Raw genomic sequence first — 22331 nt, forward strand, 5'->3', positions numbered from 1 at the left:
CATTACTAATCCTTCTCAAGCTTGCAAATAGTATTCAATGATTCTCCCTATTGGAAGCTCCACTAACTCATCTGGATCACCATTCAGGAACTCATTCTTTCATGCATGACCTTCATCCAACAAATTTATCTTTACGGATTTGCCTCTCGAAAGGTCTTGTGGACTTGCACTCCCGAGGTGGAGTTTATTTTTTAAGTTGTATGCTCCCTTCTTGATCTTCTAAGTGGAAATTATACTTTAGGGGTTTGTTTCCTTTGTCAATCTCTTCGTTTGGCAGACCATCACTGCCAATAGCATTTTCCTATATTTCTCCACCACCTTTAGCATATGATTACGGAAAAGTAGGAGTAAAAACTTAAGCCTCATCTATTTTTTGCCTCCTTTGCTTTGTTCCTTCAGTTGAATGGGAGGGTCAGGGCCGGCCAGTGCTATTAAGAAGGAATCATGATCTGAAGCCTCATTACCTGTACACTTAAATGATGTTCATTTGCCTGTAAAAAAAGTCTGGCTTAATAGTTTATGGTAGGTACTCATATTTCTTCTCTGAGAAACATGTAAACTCATATATTATCTCAAAAAAAAATGTTCCTTTAGCCTTCAAAAGATGAATCATGCCATGTTCTATTAGAAAGGGCTATACATAATACATGCCCATACCATACATAGTCCAGAAAGAATAACATTAAAAAAATCTTCAGCAAAGAACAAAAATAAGCTTATTGAAGCATCTAATTGTCCACTCAGTTGCAGACGATGATGTAAAATTTACAGACAATGTATGAAACATCTGTTAGCATCACTGGTGTCAAAACTCGAGTACTATTGTATGATAACCAACCATTGCATTTGATTGTATACTGGGGATGAGATTTCAAGCTGTTGGCCTCATAGTCCTTTCTTGATGTAGTGGAAATTCATTTCAGATGGCAAGCATGAAGCAGTTCAGAAAATATTAAGAGTTGGGCAAGAGCCTGCCGTTGTACATCTTGTCCAGTAATTTTCGTGCATCAGGTCTTCGGAGCATCCCCTTATTATTGGGCAAACCTGTCCCTAGACACACTGGACATACCAGCTTTCCGCGACCTACACCATCATAAGATACACGTGTCAAGTTCATCCTTGAATTATTGAAATATTAAACACCACAATGGCTTGGTCATTGTTACTTATTAGTAATAGTGGCCAAGCTCACTAGTCATACTTGAATTGTATGATCCAAATGAAGCAGGTAAGTTAAAATGTTGAATGCCTTGAAGAAAATAACAATCCTAGATTTGAATGTTTGAATAAATAGAATTTACTTTACAGTTACATCAATTCTACTCTCCATAGATGGTACTAGATACTCATCTATGTAGCAGATAAATAACATAAAAGAGACTCATACCCTTAAGAAAGATTTCCACAGAAGTAAAACCAAAAGCACTCCATAGCCTTTCAGATTTATCTAAGGAAAACCTCAGAAATTTATCTTTTCTAACAAATGGATACTTTGATGGATCAAACCTTGGTCTGCAATGCCAATCCATCCACATAGGATAAGGATGAAAGCTATGTTTTATGCAGTGCTTCAGTAGAATGGAACATCCTAACATTTTCTTTAAAATAATTATGATTAAACTCTCATAATAAAACATATTCTCAGCAGACATCCAACCGATTGGACATTCAACTAAGGTTATTTTTAGAAATATGATCCCTGAGTGCACCCACCTTTCTTAGATCTATCTTCCTTCTTTATAAGATAGAAATAATAGAAGTGTTCCAACCAAAAGTAGGATTACCTTTATCATCTGATATAAAGTTAAATATCTTGATCTTAAATAATATCACAGCCATCCATGCTGTTCCTCATGTTCAAGGCACATGCTCAGTATCATTCTGTAGCCATGTAGACAACAACTATTGGTATGTTTTATGAGATTTGATGCATTAATAACCATAGAATTTTTCTTTTTCCCTTTCTTTTCTTCATGGTCATAGACAACCACCTGATGCTGCATAAACAACCAACATTCTTGCAAGCAATGTTGGCTGGGTTAAGCTGAACAAACTGACAGATCTAGTCATGCCGACAATCCAAGGTGGGCCTGGTTTAATTGTTATATCTGATTGGTGGTTGTTTATTGCTGGAGGAGCTAAGGGATACCTACCGCCAGCCAGTTGGTCTCAGAAACTTGGGCTGTGAGGAAAGGATTACATAAACCTGATGACCTAGGCCTTCGTGATGTGATACTTGGAAGTTGGAAGTGACTTCCTCACACTTGTGAGCAGCCTACATGGGTTGAGCAGGTCTCTTGGAGGGACTAGCGCTTTAATTGAGGATTCTTAAGGCTTTATGTTGCCAGTTCACTCACTAGAGAATAGTGTAGGGAGTGTAGCAACATGGAGTGTAGCAACATGGACTGGATTGGACTATATTGTATTCTGACTTATCTACCACTCTGATCTAGCAGTTGTAAGTTGTAACTGTGGCTAGGAAAGCCATTTCCTTATTAAAACAAAAAAAAAGAGGAAAATGCAGTAACACATGGAACAAATCATATAAATGCAGTAGCGAAGACATACCATAACAGTTTGGGCACTCAGTAAACTCATAAACATCTTTTGCTCGCTTTCTGTTGAGAGCTTTCCACTTACCTGTGCCACCACACATGTCACCTGAATCAAAGCAAGTGAACTGTATCATCAGAAAAAGTTCTATAAGCGAGTCAAGAGCTACATTTTCCAAATCAAGCCCACTTCATTATATTTGGAATATTCATCCGAAACCAAAATAGTGTCCTAGTCCAACTATGATGCTAGTTGGGCAACCAACTAGTGGCTGGCCTTGCACATAGGAGCAGCAAAAAAGGGTGGAAAATTGTTAAATCACATAGAAGAGTTAAAGAGAAGTACGGCACCTACAGGTTCTTCTCCATGAAAAAAGAGAGGAAGAGAGAGGAAAAGGTTTGATCTAAAGCACTAGATCCCTACTGCAGCGAAGCATCCCTTTGCCTCATAGTTGTTCGAGATTCGGGTCCAAGAAAAACCTCAAGGGTTGTGCACATGGATTGATGCAGCTGTGGATATTAAAGCTTAAAGGATTGTATATTTTTGCAGTCTCAGTATCCCAAAATGATAAATTCAACTCCAGAATCACATCATGGCTTGGGAAAAATTCTTTAAACTCTCTAAGCATGTTTTTTATGCATAAGTATATAATGAATAAGATCCTTGTCTTCCGATGCAATCACCTTGATGGATTTCCATGTCCATCACATGAACATTCATGACTCATTGCCGGAAGACATCATTTCCTCACAACAACATGATTGCTATTTCAATTCTCAATGATAAAGAATATATACAGGATCCTTTTCTAATATTATTTTTTTCCATTTCTCTCTAAGAGCTTGCTTCTAAAATGCTAATCCAAGAGTTGATATGCAGAACACTCATGTCACAATTGGCTCTGATATGCAGAAGGGCTTACAGTCATTAGAAATAAATGAACTGCTTACGTGAGTCTTAACTAGTTTGTTGCATAACTGAATCAAAATCAAACAGAATCCTGACAAAAACCATAAATAAGAAAGGAAAAAAAATAAAGGAGCAGATTCCTTACATATTATAGCACCAGTGCCCCCACAATTCCGGCAAACGGCTTTTTCTTTCCCAGACGACCCATCCACCATGTCCAAGGCGATTCCATTAGGCGGACAAATAGAGAACACTGAAGCATTTAATAATGCTAGATTTGCACACAAACATGCAAGACATTTGCGCCTTGAAGGCAGAAGGCAATTCCTCTGCATAAGAAAGCAGGACATTTTTAATGCAAAAATTGTTTCGTAAAGCTTTAGAATGATGCAGTTCTTGAAAGACATGTAACAGAAATAATACATCTTCTAGCATCCCTAATGTGAAATGCCCATTTTGTTTGCATGCATTTGCTGTTTAATTGGTATTTGACCCATAACACTTGCTTTGTCTCTGGGTATAATCAGTGAAATTTAAATCAGAACTGCACATATTGAACTCATGTAATTTAATTTCCTCATAACATGTTAAAGTATTGCAACTGCATTCACAATTTCACATAGTAATGAAATAATCTGTATGTTAGAAAGTTGCTCCATTCTCAGACGCTACAGTTTATAACTTCCAAAAGAAGTTGGTACACCATAAGCCACCAAAAGTATATCACTCCATATCCCATCAAAATTGTTTATACATACACTTATGTTCATTAACCTTGATAACATAACAAATGTCTAATACCCACTGCAGATGAACTTGAGGTGCGAAGAAACTGGAAATTGACTAATGAAAACTTATTTCAAAAAGACAAGAAAATTCATAGATTTGGGCATGTTGTACACAGAATTGTTAGATCCAGATATACCCATTGTAAGTATTTTATGGTCAAGACAAGTGATATAAATAAAAACGAGCAAAGTTGCAAACATTTAAGTTAGCTCTTCAGAATTTTTCCAGCCAAATAATATTACTAATAATATACAGCATTAATCCATGTAATACTTATGGAAAGAAACCAAATTCAATCAACCGATCTTGTAATAGAAAAGACAAATGTAAAAAAAAAAAAAACAATTTAAAGGTTCTTACATTAAAAGCAGCATGATAATGTCAAAGAAGGACAAATCATTTCCATCAAGATTCTAGGAAGTGATTGCAACAGCAGTAGGCAGTGAAGCTCAGAATTGTCTAAGATTGGAGCATGGACAAGGTCATAGAACAAGTTGAGCATTCCATGGTGGACTCTTCAACTAAATTTCTACATTAGAAATAAAATTGAGCATATTGTTTGTTAAAGCTTCCATCAATGAAACTTGTTCTATATACTTAGAACACATTATGTACTTAACTAACTAGAGGGATGATTATTTTTATGTCAAATTATATGCGATACCCTTCAACTTCTCTTTCACTTTATCTTCTCTTCAGCCTCTTCATTTTCTTCTATTAGATATGATTGCATGGAAATAATTCTGCTACCCAAAGTTCTTCATCCAGGTAAGAGAATCCGTTTCAGAAAATGTGTGATGAGTTGGATGCATGTCAGACACTTGGGCACTTATCAAATTGCAGCTTCTAAAGATGGGTGAAGAGTTGGAGTTGTTGGACCTTTCAAGTAATAAGTTAACCCACCAAAATGATACTAGAAGGGGTTTTTGTTGTTTCTGGAACTCGATAAAAGATGTAGATATTAAAGGAACTTTGGAATGTCGAATTTCCTGTATCCTCGATCTAATTTTGGAGTCTGGATGCTTATCTTGAAAAAATTTAACGAATAATATATTTAAACATTTCCAGTTATACAATATAAAAATTAATAACAAATAATATCTCTAATCATCTTTCTTCTGTTGCCTATCTCTGATTGCCAGTTTTGATTTTTCTGAGCAAAAGGGAGGGGAACCCACCCAAAGTAAATTAGCCAGGGCAAAGTACTTGGGGATGCACCACAACCTGGAACCTCCTCCAAATGGAGAATGGTTGTGATTATTACAGCATTGGAGGTTCATTTTTTTGGTGTGTAAGTTCAAATGAACTTTTTGGTGCTGAAGACTTAGATGAACATAACATCCAGATATGTCACAGAAGTGGAAAAGGTATTAGATGTAACTGCTTTAGTTCTAACAAGCATTCAGAATGTTCAGCAAAGTCTATATGCTTGAAAGGTTGATTTTCTAGTTGAAACAATCACCCATACATGTTTCAAAATGATTTCTGAGGGTAGTTGTCATCCCTGGTTCATTTGTGTTCGGTCTCAACTTTACCATCTCCCGAACCAGCTTTTCATATAGGTAGTTTATATGCATAGCAGAGGTAATAATGAAAAAGGGAGTTGAAGAAAAGATGTTTGCTACCTTGTAAGTAACATTTCCACAGAAAGACAATCCTGAAGATGAAGTTAAATGGTCCTAGATAGTTATTGATATACCTCAATGTAAGTATGATTGATTTGTTCTCTAAAATATAAATATAAGATATAACAAATGGCAGCAAAGTCAATCAACCACCTAGGACTCTAGCATACCTGCCAATTGATATGACTATAAAGCAAAAGTGATCAAGGAGAAATTCAGAATGATTTGAGAAAGACATTGAAAACTTTCAGTGAATGCATTTATATGGCAGTCACAAAACCCAACCTTGCATTTGTGATCGACATAGCTTGCTGATCTGAAAATCATCTAATGCTATACATCTTGATGCAGCCTTATACCACGCATGGTACCTTATGAGTTCTTCAGAACGTAGAATCTTCAGCAAAAAGTATGCTCAACACATTTAATGGACACTAAGATGCCATTTAAATGGTTCTCTAATTGGAAACTTACTTCAGTTGCTTGATGCACATTCATAAGTATACAGATAGCTGAAGTGATGTGGTTGCTAGATATATTGCCAAAGGTAAGTATTTTGTTATAGCTCACACCACAGGTGACTTGATATGGTTGAAGACTCTCATCATAGTAATCAGCTTTTAAGTAACAGAACCAGTGAGGCCGCAACATTCTAATTATTTTAATTTGGTTTCTCGTACTGCTATCATACTCATAATTGTAAGCCTCTGAGGGATCTCCTTTAATAAATTCATGCAGGAGCCAGCTCCTTGGGACATGATTCTCTAAAAGGCCAGCAACCGCTCTCTAAGGATTCAGAGAGTGCAGTAATTTCTCTGAACATAGTACAGATTAGGCCTGGAGAGTTCACTTAGAATCTGATTTTAAGGAGATTTCGCAAGTTTCAATCATGTTTGTGCTTGTTGTCATCATCATGTATATTTAGTACATTTAAGATTCCTAATCAGAGTCCAAGATATTATTAAATATGACACAAAGCATGTAAATCTAACACGGTGACAAGCAAGGTTCGCCGTACTGGTATCGAACCCCATACCGGTGCCACACTAGTATAGGTGTTCCGAGTGTCGGTACGGTATGGTATGCGGTATGCCAGGCGTACCGACATTGGCGTACAGATACCGGTACCCATCGGTACAGGTACGATACGTCCGGTACCGACCGGTACAGCATACCATGACTGACAAGTAAATAAAAACTTTTGTTTGCACATGGCAGGTTACTGATCAAAAAGGGTCCAAATTTAATCCTAGTGCATATTAACCCAATAACTGGCTTTCACTTTCAAATATACAACATGCTGCAAGAAGTATATTGCTTCAAGTAGTATCTCAAATATGAAAATGTCACCTTAGAAAGCCTAGGTTCATCACCCATTGGTTGAAGAAAAAAATAAATATAAAATTATAAATGATTATTCAGCCGAAGACACACATTCCAATATCTAAATTAGATTCAAGCATCACAAACATGAACACTGATTGCTATTTCTCCTGCTGATCATAAATTTGCTTTTGTAAGAAAGGAGAAATATCGACCAGATTTTGCATATTTCAGAAGTATCTACGCAAATGCACATACAGTGATATTTTCAAATAGGACAGATGCAGAGAAAAGGCAAAGACAAATAAGATGAAAAACAGCCATTGTTAAGGAATTTGAAAAGCACGAAAATACATCATATGCAACCTTCAGGTTTTCTGTGTTTGACGAACACTCAGAGTTGCTCTGCTTCCTGTTGTCATCTTCCAAATTGGAGCTGTCACAATGTCCAGCTGACACTGATATGGCTAGCATTAGCGTACCAACAGGATAAAGCACATCAGACCAATTAAAGATTGTTTTGCTAACATAGTTATTACTATAAGACATGTACGGAAAACAGCTATTCAAGGAAGAAATAAACAAAATATTTTCTTGAGAGTTGATGAAACCAAAAATAGAAAGACTATACCAAGCAATTTTAAATATTTGAACACCTAAGGAGAATCCAGAAATTATAGATTCTATGATAGAAATTTGCAAGGCATCTTAACGCAAGGGCTTTGAGAACCCACTAACTTTCAAGTTCTAGACATGCATTAACAAACACCAGCAGATAACAGACACCCTTGAATTGATAAGAATAAAAACAGCCTCAATGCCTTGACTTGCAGTTAGCAATGAATCTCAAATTTACAAGAATACCATGTTTTGATCATTTTAGTATATTATTAAGAAATACTAGGAAAAGTTCTCTTATTTATATTTGCAGCCTTCATATGTAAAATAGTTTGCAGCCATCAAGGATAAAATTTCCAAATTACAGTGTTTAAACTTTAAACTACCCCATGCATAAGCATAGAGGCAAAAGCACTTATAGACGTAACTACGACCCAACTAGCTGTATTCCCAGCATTTAGAATTAAGATTCGATTCCATCCTTATGTTTAGCTTCTACTGCAAGGCACATGGGTTTTTAATGCTTTTTCAAAACTTTCCCATCAATTTTATCTAAGCAACCATATGTCTTTCTCTCCTCCTTCTCAATTCTTCAATATAAACCCAAGGACCTTATCAAGGCTTAATTGCACAGTCACATACCAACTTATCAGTTTCTCCACCACTTCATCCTTTTTGGGTTAAATTCCTACAATTCTCCAATCTAGGACAATTCTTCCTACTGTAACTGATTCACCACAAGACACTTGTATCTGCAATGTGTTCCTAAGCTTCTCCATTGTACAACATCATAGTACTTGAAGAATCTTCCCTCCTTCAGAAAAAAGATCCTCCAAGCAAAACATGACTCCACACTTCTTTATATTCAGAATATAATACCAAACACACATTTGAATATGCACAGCATGCTTAATCTCAAATATTTAGAGATGGTTTATAACTTGTTTGTGCCTACTGAAAAATAAATTCATTGCAAAATAAAGATTTTTCAATTTATTGTCATTTCTACCTAAGTTATATTATCTCCCTAAATCCTTTTTTAACCATTTAAGATGCATCCAAGGTCATGGCCTTGTTAAGAGCAACTAAGATCTCCACTGCTCATGAACCGACCATCATATCAAATTCTCAACAACCGTTTATATATTTGGTGATGGTCATAGATTTGTTTCGCACGTTCCATTTTGACTTTCATTCCTAGTATATCATGTGCCCACATGCACTACATTATTTGTACTTATCTTATGTGCCTAAATTCATCTTGTTTCTCAATGTCCCCTCATATCCATGCAAGCAAATACTCAATCACCTCTTGTTTTGATAAAATCCTTATAGGATTTATCATCTAGATAAGTTGTTTCAAGGAAAAATTCAAAATAAGCACCTTCACACTGTGTTGCATGCAGAATATGGCATGAAGTCCTCTTAATCCAGGCAATTGAACCCATCTCTCTCATCAAACCCAAGACTCGATCAGTGAAGAATGGTTGATTGTGCAAGGAATGCTACATGCGAGACGTTTCATAAACAAGAGGCTCAACATGGAAGAATCAATTGTGCGCATCTCAATCCACCAATCACCCAACGAATGTGAAGTCCTCCTTGTTGATTCATTATTTGTATCTTATCATAGAAAATTTTTCATTCATGAGGTTGCAAAGAAGGTGCGACAAAACTTCAGATGGGGAACCAAAAGAAACTACTAAAAAGAGAAAAAGAAAGAAATCATTTAAGAACTCTTGGAAAAGCCAGTGAGCACAGAAACCGCAAAAAAAATCACAAGGAAAAGAAACTACTAGTACGACGGAGCGGTCATGACGCATCGAGCAAGCTCCATAAACTCAAATTCCTTGCGGCTGAAAAAAAATCCGGTAGTAGCGAAGAGTAACGAACTAACCTCTACTTCTGGAGCTGCTTCTACCGTTGGGCGTGCTGCGAGAGATGGCTGGTGGGAGCGCAGACGAGAGGAAGACGGGGCAACTGCTGCCCATTTCTACTCTCTCTCTCTCTCTGTGTCTCCGTCCCCCACCTCCTCATCCGGCGGTCAGCCACAAGAAGGTAACGGGTCGCGACTTGATCCAAAAGCTACGAGATATTCAAAAACCCGTCTGATTAGCTATTTTCCACCAAACAGCAGCATAGATTGCTTTCGCTCCAACACGCCGGCACGTGTCTAAGATAAGATTTGGTGTAGCTCCCACCAACAAAAATAGGAATTATGTAGACTGCTTCATATTCCTCGGATGTTTTTTTCTGGTGATTCCTCGGATGAGTTCACAGTGGGCCAGCGTAACCTAAATCTACGCAATTACATCAACCACCGATTTCTTGTGGGATTCATGATCTAGCATCTTTTGAGTAACAAGCGTATCCAACATTGCATTAGACCAGCAACTTGTCCAAACGAGTGTCATGCCTGAGCCTTGTTGAATTAGTGTTCTTTTTTTTATCCTTTTTGTCTACATCTGGAGGATCCTGCCAAGAGGCCTCACAGATAAACTGTTACGGCAAGCACATTAGTTTTACTGGCATAGCTAGCGATTGAGAGGGTGGTAAGAACATAGGAAAGAAATGAATAGATAGATGGTGTGAAAATGGATCGTTTTTTTACATGGGATTGGATTTTTCGCCATAAAGCGCGAACCAAGATTTGTAATACGAAAACCGAAAGAAGACTAAGGACTAGCCATTTTAGAACAAGCATTTTATTTTTTAGAAGCCATGAGCATCACAGGGGGCAGCAACTCACTTCCAAGTCCGCTCAATCCTGAACCAAATGCAAATGGATAAGCTTAAGCTTAATCCTAGCTAATATAGTTATAACGAACATGAAAAACCCTGGTGGCCTTTGACTCATATCACCAGTCGCATTGCTCACAATCAAATTTTCCCTTCCCAAGCTATTCGGGTATTCCTATGAACATGAAGATAATTTAAATGTCATACATAAATTCTATGTTTTTCTTCCCTCTCCCATTCTGGCCCATAACTGGGTTGAAATTAAGATCATGACTAGCACGGCATGCAAACAACTAAGAAGGCCACAAAAAAACGGAGGATATTGTTTAAACATTTCCAAGCGTAAGTGAAATATATATTAATCGGCAATCACCACGATTTTACAAACTTTACTAAAGGCATCATATGCCCAAAACGGATAGTCTTTTATCTGAGGTTATATAATTTCCGGGCAGTTGCACTCATCAAACCAGAGTTGCTTCCATTTGATGATGTTCTCCTTTCAATTTATTAAATAAAAGGGAAAAGAAGGACAAGGTAGGCATGAATATTTTCTCTGAAGTAGGCTCCAAGAACAGAAATTTCAAACTGGTGCATGGTTAACAATCAGAACTACTCACACATCATGTTGCGTCCCTGTGCAGTGAGGAGGTTTCGCATAACAAAACTTAAGAGGTAGTCATAAAATTCTACATTCTTCCCATCACTCCTCCAGAATTAAGCTAAGTTTCCTACCAAAAGGAGGGCACAAAAAAAAAAAAAGACAAAGCAAAGTACTAGCGGTAGATTTGTATGTCCAAGAAAGTCAGCTCGGAAAATGTACTATTACAGCAAATGGCCTCAAAGCAGCGATACAGCTCCACCTCTGTGCAGTACGTTAGCAGATCTGGGACATTTAGGTGAACCACAGGATTTAAAAGAAAGCATATAAAATAGCTTACATCCGTACTCAGTGAAAGCTGCATTTCTTTGTGCATCATCAGTCGGGCTTTACGCAGAAATTACTCTAATCACACTCACTCAACACGATACACTGGGTAGGTCATGCCTTAAACCATTATATGCAAGGTGAAGACGTTTCAAGAAACAAAGCCAACGGAAGGATGTGCTTTCACTGGGCTGCAGCAACCAGAGCAGAACGAGCATTTGTGAATGTAGAGATAAGCGATCCAAGCTGTAACTTATCATTGCATCCAAAACTTAATCTATACCTGCAAACAGAACATTGTAGAAATAGTTAAACTCTTCTTTGCAGGTCCTTTTTCTTGGCCTTGTCTAATAAAAACTTTTCCTTATTGGTAAGTAATAAAAACTCTTCTTGATTATGACTATTGTAACAACATCATTGGTTTAACCACAAAACATTTTCCAGGGAATTTTGGTCTGAAACACAGACCTATTAAACCAAGTGGTTAAGCAAGGATCTTGTACGCTGGACTTAAACCAGAATTGACTCATTTAAGAAATGATCCAATCAAAAAAAAAAAAAAAAAAAAAAACAGATTAAGTCCTAATCTGATCAAGTATTGGACCTAATCTAATATGTTGACTGTCAGTCGGTACTGGGTACAAATCCTATGAAAAAAAAATTGAAATCACAAATGGTTCATGCAAGATTTGTAACCTGATTGAAACCACTTAAGACCTAACACCTTATGACCAGAAGATGTAAAATGCACAAATGCATGAGTTACATAATGTTAACCATGAAACTGATAAACTTAACTAAGATAAAGGAGGTCCATACTCAATATCAGCCAAATTGTTGATTAGCTTAACTCGGACATCTGATGGCATTTGGATCTTGAAAACAAACCTGAGTACAAATCACGGAATGTGATTTAGCAACACAACAAAGAATGGGTAGGATGAAAAAAAGATCTCGTGCATGTTTCAACTTACATTGTAACCTCCCTCACAATATCAACCAAGGCCAGTCCTTTCCTCATTTTAATATCAGATATATCTAAACAAGCTAAGATGGCAAATCTTGCATAGAATAACAAGTTTCCCGCTCAAATCAAAAAATAGTAGTCCATGTGCGAGGATACATCTGAAACTGGCTGTAAATGATTCATTAAGTAGCCAATAGGCTATCTGTTCAATGTCTTTTGGCATCGGGTTTCCAGTGCAGAGGTAGACAGATTCTTCTGTTACATGCTGAGAAGCCATATGTGTTGACTGTCCACATTAAAGGAGATAAACTACCTCATTATCAAATTCAGAAAAAAAAATACAGATGTAGAAAAGCTAAACATATCAGAAACAAAAGTGAAAACTAATCCGACAACCCATATAAATATTTAATCCAGATGTTTTGGTAGACAATCATAGAATAAGTAATACATGCAGTTCTTTCTAATAAGATTAGGTGACCAAATAAAATATGAATTACTTGTAGTCGCAACTCCCAAGAACTCTTTCATCATACAAATAAACTTAAATCATTATCTCCCCTCAGTGTAATGCTTATCCCAGGAGGCTTTGGAAATTTTGGTAGATTTACAGTAAAGACCTTTAAGCTTTTCTTTCTGCATCATGTGCCTACAGATGTACATGTTAATTATTGAAAAAGCAACTTCATGCTTCTGAATGCAAGTTGCCGTTATTGTTACCAAAATTTATTAAGCCACAAGCATAACGTTTGGCTTCATCCCATCTACATCTGTTGGCTCTAATTTATTATCACATTTGTCATACTTCATCACCTCCTAATCAGATCTTCTAAAACCTTTTCCTGTTTCAGAACAATCTGAGTTTCCTAAACACTGAGCTGTCCCTAGTCCCCGGTTTCCCTCCCTACCCACCTCCACCTCCAATGTATAAGAGTATCAGCTGCAAAGTCACATTGAAATCTGACGCATTTTGAGTCTAGGTTATAAAATTAATGGCATGCAAGCAAACTTGTATTGATGTATGCACTCCCATTATCAGAGCTCTATATTTCACATAATAATTTTTCATAAAACAGTGTATAAAGTAATCCTTTTGTTACATGACCATCTTATGAAATGTCACATAGAGGTTAAGTAAAAGATGAATACAATTTCAGCCAAAGTTCTAAGTACCGTAGAACAGGGCCGTCCTGGTTTTCTCATGCAACGAGGACACCCCACATACCAAAACACGGGATGGTGGATGTCCTATCCCATCCCGGTCCACGTCCTGTCCAGGAACTTGGGACAGTGGGACACCCTACTGTCCCACAGGAATTTAAAACCTTGATTTCAGCACTAGCATGTGATGAAAACGATGATAAGCCTATATGCAAAATAAAATATGGATAGACATGCTAACATATGACCCAAAAGATTTGAGTTCGATTCTGCATAAAAGTTTGTTCAAATTTTTGTAATAACATGGCCTTTTATACATTTACTAATAAAATCCATTTCAGTACTTACTGGGACATGGTACAAAAGCATGCCCATGGTCCTTATTTCACATATCATAGTTGGTTAACTGATACATTTGAGTATGTGACCACAGAAATCTAAAGAGTGAAAATTAGTTAATTTCTAAGATTGTCAATATTATTATACACCATCACTAATATAACATGCAAATATTGGTCAATATGGTCAAATAAACAAGAACATGTTGATAAGGTCCCTCAATACGGGAGACTTGTAAAAAAGTCAAATTGGGAATTTTACATATCAACTTTGTCACCCGAGGAAATTAAGTGAAATTTATGACATAAAATGCCAAGTCAGCCATCAAAAGGTAACTTATCTGACTAAGAAGAAAGCAATGTCAATACTTGGAACTAAAGGAGAATGACCTGCAATATGTTCAGAGCCTTTCTCATGTCACCGTTGCTCAGCCGTACCAGGGCAGTTAAGCCACTCTCAGCCACGTCAAGCCTAGAAGGAGATGATCACAAGTTACTGATTCAATAATCAGTAGATGTTTAATAAGTTGGTAGCATGTTAACAACTGAAAATCATATACTGCTTAATCCAATCGACAGCTGCTGTTAAAATCTTAGATTTTATCCAAAAAATATAAAAAGGGGGCAAACAGATCTTACAAAATAGAATGGTAGATTTTGGGAAAGTTGACTACTTATTTGTTGAAAGCATCTCTTACATAGATGAAGTCAGAACTTCTTAAAAAAAAATTGTACATAAACCCTGAATGTTCATCAAAGATCTTCTGACAGACTATGTTCATAGATTCCAGAGCAAGTTATTTTCCGGAATCTCTCATTGAACATTCATTATTGCATCACTGTTAAGTGCATAATCATCAATTTCAGATTGTTAAAAACACTGAAGCAGGTGCTTACTGAAGATTCATTTTGGGGATTCAAATCCTCTAAAGCATTCCAATCCCAAGAACAGAATTTTTCTTTTTTAAGGTTGGGAAAAGAAAATTGATTCAAATAATAAACAAGGTAGCAGTATCATGGCTACTGGCTTATATTAGTACACAAAGTAAAAGAACGCCAAAAAAATCTTTTGCACCAATAGAACCTATACAGAGAAAAGGAAAAGAAATGCAAGTATAAAATTCCATATAAGAAACAAAAAAGCTTAGGAGCAGCAATAAATGAACACAGACTCGTGATCAAACGCTTGGCTCTTAGAGCTAGGTAAGGCAATTTAAGTGAGCATTAGGGCTGCAAATAGGTTGGGTCAACCCATGACGCAACCCGAGACCGACCTGGTTAGGCCCAGCACCACCCAACTTTTTGGACCCATAAGTCCAGTATAGTTCTGAAATATGACCTTTTGAACAAGCAGGTTGCATCTGGTCCATATTACCTAACCCAAGCCATGGCCCAACAAGGTTTAAAATCGGTCAAACAGTAGATGACATGATTAAACCTAGCTTTGCCCAATCCAACTCACCCCAAGATTCCACGAGCTTGTGTACTACAGGTACTAATTATAGGTGGAAGGCTCAATTAGTTGAATTGCATTTTCATAGACAACATTAGTGGTCCTATTTTGCACCAATGCCCTTTTTTTATTTATCTCAATTTATTATCCATGCTATTACTGGACCTTCTAGACATCAAACAGATGATGTACTTCCTTGTTACCTTGCACTGGATCCAAATCAAGATCTGATCCAACCCAAACTCAAATGCAGTGAGTTTGATTCAGGTCATGCTTTACCTGTCCTAACCAGAATGACCCAGTTGATCCAAAATATTTTCTATGGACCCAATCCAAGCTGACCAAGTTAGCTAAAATCATGACCCAAAAATATACTACATACTATTTATGACAAGTGATAGCAAGAAAGGATATTGTATAAAATAGATTGTTATGAGAGAAAGGAATTTCAAAGGGAAATATTACCTTATGGGCCTGGAAGATGTTAAAATGAACAAATCTTAACCAAAAAAAAAAAGACTAAATGTTAATTGATCTTGAATGGTTTAAGGTTTGTGATTAAAGAGAGATTAATGAATCAAGTGATAGAGCAAGGCTTTGTTGCTTGACTTGAGTTTCCATTTTAGCTAAAATAAAATTAAAGAGAAATTGAGATTTTTTTTTTTTTGGGTGTGTGTGTGTTGGGGGGGGGGGGGGGGGGGATTTGAATCTAAGGGCATTTTCTAAGAAGTTGGCAAACAAAATCTAGAAAAGAATGTGCCAGAATCAAAACTGTATTTTCTAATAGAGTGTAAATTAAAAGGATATTATCAGACCATGAAAAGCAAGATTAGCTCCGGCGTGAAAAAATGTAAATTATCCCTTGGATAGGTGGCCAAGGAAATTCAAAATAATGCAATGCTGTACAAAACCAAACCATGAAATAAAGATACAACTTCAAAATGACATGCAACATGGGTACAACACCTTATGAAACTTATTTCATGTCAAATTTCTACAATGAATCAAATTAAAAAGAACAACTTACCCTTCAGCCTTTATCACATATTCAAGTCGTTCTCTGATATGAGTTGCATCAAGTGGAGCAAACCGAAACCGAGTGCACCTTGACTGTAATGCTGGAATAATTTTGTTGACATGATTACAGATAAGTGCAAACCTAGTGCTCTTCGTATGTTTCTCAATCACTGAACAAAAAGATAAAATCACAAGAATAAAGATGGTGAGAATACATAAACCTATGAATACTTAGAAAAGTGAATGGTTGTACAGGCAGACCTCTACGTAATGCAAACTGAGCATCTTTAGTCATAGCATCTGCCTCATCCAGCAGGACCAACTTCACAGAAGATTTTGCACTGCATGAAACATAAATAGTTGACTAGGTATTGCAGCATCCACCAGGTAACCAATGATAAAGTCATACATCTGCATGAGTGCGCATATACGTGTGCACACTGTATATATGTTAGTGGTGTTTGTGTTTGCATACATGTATGTACATGTGCTACTTTTAAATAACCAGGTGTTGAACAACCATGCCCCATGATAGTGGCAGGATCCTGCAGCTGTCACAAGCTCATCAGGACAAAATTTACCTCATCGCATGATATGCAGTTTATATGATTTGGAGGGTGGAGTATCTTTACTCCCACACACACATGGTTCCAATCCTAGGGGCTGCACCCTGCCACATGCCATGTTCATATTTTGCCACCAAGATGGAAAATTGCTTAGCATATACTTCTGTCAAGCAGTCATTCCCAATAAACACTATTATGTCTATCCAGCGCCGGCTTTGTAAATCCTAATTTGCTCAGAGTTGTCATCTTCTATCTACAAACACATAAGCAAAGGAAATAAAATGGTAGAATATGTGGGACATTGAGATCTTCTTTGGTCAGATCTTCCTCTTGACTGGCATTTCCACTATAATCCGAGCTTCTCTCTCTACTAAGGTCCTCTTCAGTCATCATTGTACATGACAAAAAATTTAATATTTTCAATACATTACTTCTTTCAATCTCAGTGAATTCATCAACTTCCTCCACATTTGTAACCTTGGCAGTAATTTTACGAAAACCTGCCGAAACAACATTAACTCTAATACAATCATCTTTGCAATTGCACATAGTCAAGTGAACAGCAATAAAATTCAATCTGTATCGCAATTACTATCTGGAATATTTCTCCTCAGGAATCTGATACATGACAAAGCTAGTATAGCAATCGATCCAAGATACAGCTTTACTGTACTATTCGTTACATATCGTAGTTCTGCTAAACATCTACACCACATGCGCATGTAACAAGGAATAAATGTTGCATGCTGATGCCTTGCCGCCTAGCACTAGCATGGCATGTGCCCATGTACCAGTGCTTAGGATACACTAGCACACTGTAGGCATGCAGTCAATGCCACTGGCATGAATGGGCAAGGGACATATTTTAGATTTTTAAAATCAAAACAATCAACAGCTTCTTCATAATGCTTATAGATGTAGCTCTTAAAAATAATTTAAAAAAAGAACTAAAACCAATAAATAATATCCTATAATCAAAAATGAAAACATGTATGACTGTGTTGCTTACTGACAGGTATAATCTAGGGTATTATGGCATGGTATTACACCTCAACAGTACATTACCACCAAGAAACAATGATTGAGTGTCAATGTGTTATGTCATAAATTACCAAGTGATACCTCAATGACACTAATGACATCATACTCTAATAACATTTCTAAAAATCGACATGAAAAGATGTTATTTGCTTTTGTTTCTAGATTAATGTTGTTTCGAGGGGAGGATTTTGGATGGAAATCACTCCTCCCCAAAATCACTAATTTCTAAGCTGGTGTTTAAGTGGACATATTTGGTTGTTATCAACTTTAATCTTGAATATATAAATGTGCATGTGTGGATAAATCGTTCTATTAACCTTAACAAAGAAATTGTTATAGTCCAAATGTGGAAAAGGAAAAGAAAAGGAAATAGGTTGAAAATTGCTTATACCAAGTCTGGAGCAAGGATTCAATATGGATCCTGCTCAATTTTGCAGAAAGGCATCACATGAATGCTAGGTTCTCTGTTGTTCTTTGGAACCAAGAACAAAGTTTAACCTCCCTCTCTTGTGGATTAATGAGAAAAACAGAAGAAAAAAGGCTTCTGACACTGTTCAGCCCTATAACAAGTCATGTTAAACTGTGCCAAACTGGCACAGTTCAATATGGGCAGCACAAGGCACTTGGGAACACACCTCTGCCCCATGCCAGTCTAGCCCTGTCGTGGTAAATGCCAAACAGCATAGACCGGCATATGCTGACACAGGGATCTCGGTCTGTATATAGGCAACATAAAATGAAGCTTATTGTGTAGGCTTTAACATATATCAGGCCTCACAAAAAATTTATTATAATTAATGAAGGTAAAAAGTTCTTTATCACTTTTTGGATACTTGCATGAAGTAAATAAAAAACACTTATGTAGCATTTCATCCTTTGAAGTTCTATGTTTTCTCTTTGGAACATATGCTAGGTAGAAATATATCAAAGCTTGATTCATGAGACATCAAGGCTTTACTATGCAAAATTTTTTCGTTAAATCCCCACTTCCTTGCTTTAGTTTAATGAACTCATTTATACATGTAATATATGATCCATGAATGCAACGGGCAGATAATGTTTTGTTTTAAATCATCAAGATGCTTAATGAGACATGCAATCAAGTTTTTGTCTCTTGCTTTCCAATTTCAAAAGTCTGACCCACACCTCACTTGCATTCTCTAATTGCATCAAGGCACTTTGTCAGACATGTCAATGAAAGGTTGAACCAACTATTTTTCTTTGGAGCATGATAATGTCAAGAACCTTTAAAAAGAGAAGACTAATATGGACATGACTCTACCAAACAAGGGTATAGAGATCCCCTGATCCTTTCTATTAGAAGCTTAACAAGATAATAAATTTCATGAAGTCGTGTTTCCCTTCACTGTAATTATGCCCCTAGGGTATTGTAGAAAATGCATTGCCCAAAGAGTTTGTGGATAGGATTTCAGTGTGAAATAGCAAAAAAACTGACATCAGTTAAAACTGCCTTAAAGAAAGTTTATAGGCATTGCTAAATCACATTGCTCCATAATGTCATACTTGATAGAGGTAACAAGGCTTGATGGTTAAGATATGAATGAGAGAATCACACATGCACACACGTAGATAGAGAGAGGAGTGTGTATGCACATGCACAACACAAGCATAAGGTTGAGCTTCAAGTAAAAAACAAGATAATTTCAATTAGCTCTTAATTTAGACACAATTGCTAACCTCGTAATATTAATCTCATTTATGCACCTAAAATTTAAAACTACATTCGTATAATTTCACTTTTACTTTGTAGTAATTGCTACTAGAGCTAATATTTCTCTCATAGGATTTAAGAACCTTGACAAACTTCATAATCCATTCCATTTTGACCTCAACTATACAACAAAATCCTCTCCTATCCAAGGTTTAAAACCAATCTTACTGCATTGCATAGCCCGTAAAATGGAATATACTGTCATGTACCACCCCATATTAGCAAATTAAAGAGTAAAAAAAAGCCTGTACCACAGTACACATCACACCAATACATGACTGCTATGCCCCCTATTCTGCAGCGCATCAAAACTTTCTCCTATCATAACCACAACAACTCCAACTCAAAATCAGAAAGAGGAGTTAATCCATCACTAAGCTAAGTACATATCCCAAGGTGTTTTAAGGATGCAGTAATACCCTTCCCCCTTATCCAAAATGTGCAACTCCTTTGTGGCAGACCCCGCAAGTTATAGCTTTCTTATCATCTACTCTATTTTCCTTCTGCCACAATGTCTCGCAATATTTGTCAGACTCCACAAGTAAACATTTTGAACCGATACATGTCTATCTTTCAAGCATTCGGATCACCAAAACCCAAAAGAATTTTTACATAAACCCTGTACTTCCGCAAATTCGACTACTGAAAATAATAGATGTAAATTCAGCACGAACAAAGCAAAACTTCTTTGAAAGAAAACCTCGAACCACTTTTCAGCGAAGAGCATATAAACTAATAAATATAAGCAAGCATAGAAATTAATCCAAATTCTTTTTACCCAAAGGAAAGGCTCCGTGCACTGGCGAAATCTTGGATCTGCTGTCGAACAACATCAATCCCCCGATCATCAGATGCATTGAGCTCCAAAATCAGGTTGCGGTACTGCGCCCCATACAGCTTCCGTGCCACTGCCAGAATCGTCGACGTCTTCCCGGTACCTGGCGGCCCATAAAGAAGCAAATGGGGCAGCCTGTTCTCGTTCGTCAGCCGATCAACTTCCAACCAACAAAATCCAACTTTTAACCACAGAATCGAACCCAGAAAGAAGGAAAAGAGATCCATAGGAGAAGATAGGTGGAGGAGGGGGAGGGAGACGAGGGTTACTGGTGTCCACGATGTCGCGATGGGCCGCGACGTCGGCGAGGGACTGGGGACGGTACTTCTCGACCCAGGGGGCGGACTTGCCGTCGGAGGCGAGAGGGGCCTTGTCCTTGTTGGACCTCGCCGGCGCGTCGCCGTCGATCTCCATGGGAGCGGTCGCCTCCGCCATCTTCGTTGAAATCCTTCTCTCCCACGCCCTAGCGCTCTATTCTCCGGTTTCGTACTGTTCCCAGCCGTCGCGGCTATGGCGCCAAAAATCCCGAGTGGGGGTCTTTTTGGCTGCTCGAGGGCTAGGGTGGGCTGAAGGGCCGCGGATAAGCTCACCGATGGTGCAATGGACTGAGACCTCTGGCTATGAAGTGACGGGTTCCGTCTTATTTTGGAGGCGGATCCGATTGAAGCGGTAGAGTGGATTCTATAAAAAGGATCAAAAAAATGTACCGTATTTCAGATTGATCATGTATTATGAAAGACGAACAGAACTGCTGATTGGGTACAGAGCTATAAAAAGATTTTGTGAACTCACTGTGTACCTGTTCCTTCACCGTTGTGGAATATTTTGGCTTGTGACTCTGTTGGCAATGCTCATGCGAGATTCGCGTGAGCGTCCGATTTACCCAAAAAAAAAAAAAAAATTGACGGCAACTACGTTTGACTTTGTTTGGATTAGGCCAGGTCTCACTTGGACTTGGCGTCAACATATTATGGTGGATCTAGAACCAAGGTTCGATGCTACCTCAGATCCGGCCCCAAACCAGAATCTAAAAGAGCGTGTTTGGATGATCATGAGATATCCCACTGGATTCATGATGGGAAAGCCAAATTGGAAGTGTGTGGGGTGGCGGGGAAAAGTATAAAGACCCACGGTCGTTGTAGGTTTGGTGGCCGACATACTTTAATATGGAAGGTGGATAAGCGGGTAATTCGGGCTTACCTTACCTTGCATAACTTAAATTTTATTATTTGGGAGGATTACTGGAAGAGAAGAGGTGGGAGGAGAGGGAGGAAGAGAGCGAGAAGAAAAGGAAAGTGAATCATTTTTCTCCATGTTGGGGATAAATCATGGAAATAACGGCAATGGGGATAAAACGGGAACAGGACGTGATAGGGTTCTGCTTAGTTTTGCACTACAAGTCTATCCGAGCCATCGATCGGAATGAACTTATGCTGCGAGATGAAGGAATATCCCGCCATAATGAATAAATTTATTCTTATGGCACCAGCAGATCGTTTGGCAAGAATAGAGGAGATAGTGGAGGATATCCCTCACTTATTTACCAACCAAATGAGCTCATAGTCATTACTTCGACATATCTTTCCATTCGAAAGCTTTTTCTTTTATCCAGAGAAAAAGAAAAAACTTTATGAGAATATTCATTTCTTTAATCAAAGTTTATGAATAAGAATTTTAGAAAACAACGAATAGAAAGGATTTTAATGGATTGGGTTTGGTTAGTTTTGAGAAAAGGTA

General features: G+C 37.5%; 2 protein-coding genes across 3 annotated transcripts; both read right to left on the reverse strand.

Annotated features, from left to right (window-relative positions):
- Nucleotides 1-589: 589 nt before the first annotated feature.
- EDA3 (DnaJ/Hsp40 cysteine-rich domain superfamily protein) lies at nucleotides 590-9885 on the reverse strand. Of its 2 annotated transcripts, none has more exons than XM_039131487.3 (5): nucleotides 9715-9885; nucleotides 7566-7657; nucleotides 3608-3791; nucleotides 2569-2661; nucleotides 590-1083 (listed from the first exon to the last, which is right to left on the reverse strand). In XM_039131487.3, the coding sequence occupies exons 1-5, from the start codon at nucleotides 9806-9808 to the stop codon at nucleotides 953-955; spliced, it is 594 nt and encodes a 197-aa protein (XP_038987415.3). In that variant the 5' UTR covers nucleotides 9809-9885; the 3' UTR covers nucleotides 590-952. The 2 variants fall into 2 exon arrangements, with proteins under 2 accessions (XP_038987415.3, XP_038987414.3); XM_039131486.3 differs by having other exon boundaries at nucleotides 7566-7666.
- A 1323-nt stretch (nucleotides 9886-11208) lies between these two features.
- LOC120112364 (replication factor C subunit 3) lies at nucleotides 11209-21680 on the reverse strand. The gene is made up of 10 exons (XM_089928377.1): nucleotides 21394-21680; nucleotides 20864-21275; nucleotides 20538-20754; nucleotides 16682-16761; nucleotides 16431-16590; nucleotides 14341-14422; nucleotides 12608-12737; nucleotides 12459-12522; nucleotides 12304-12372; nucleotides 11209-11767 (listed from the first exon to the last, which is right to left on the reverse strand). Exons 2-10 carry the CDS (start codon nucleotides 21027-21029, stop codon nucleotides 11668-11670), a joined length of 1068 nt encoding a protein of 355 aa, XP_089784503.1. The 5' UTR covers nucleotides 21030-21275; nucleotides 21394-21680; the 3' UTR covers nucleotides 11209-11667.
- Nucleotides 21681-22331: the final 651 nt, after the last annotated feature.

Source organism: Phoenix dactylifera, chromosome 18, assembly GCF_051530095.1.
Source record: "Phoenix dactylifera cultivar Ajwa chromosome 18, Ajwa_hap1_PhDact_Kaust_v1.1, whole genome shotgun sequence".
In the NCBI taxonomy this organism is placed as follows: domain Eukaryota; kingdom Viridiplantae; phylum Streptophyta; class Magnoliopsida; order Arecales; family Arecaceae; genus Phoenix; species Phoenix dactylifera.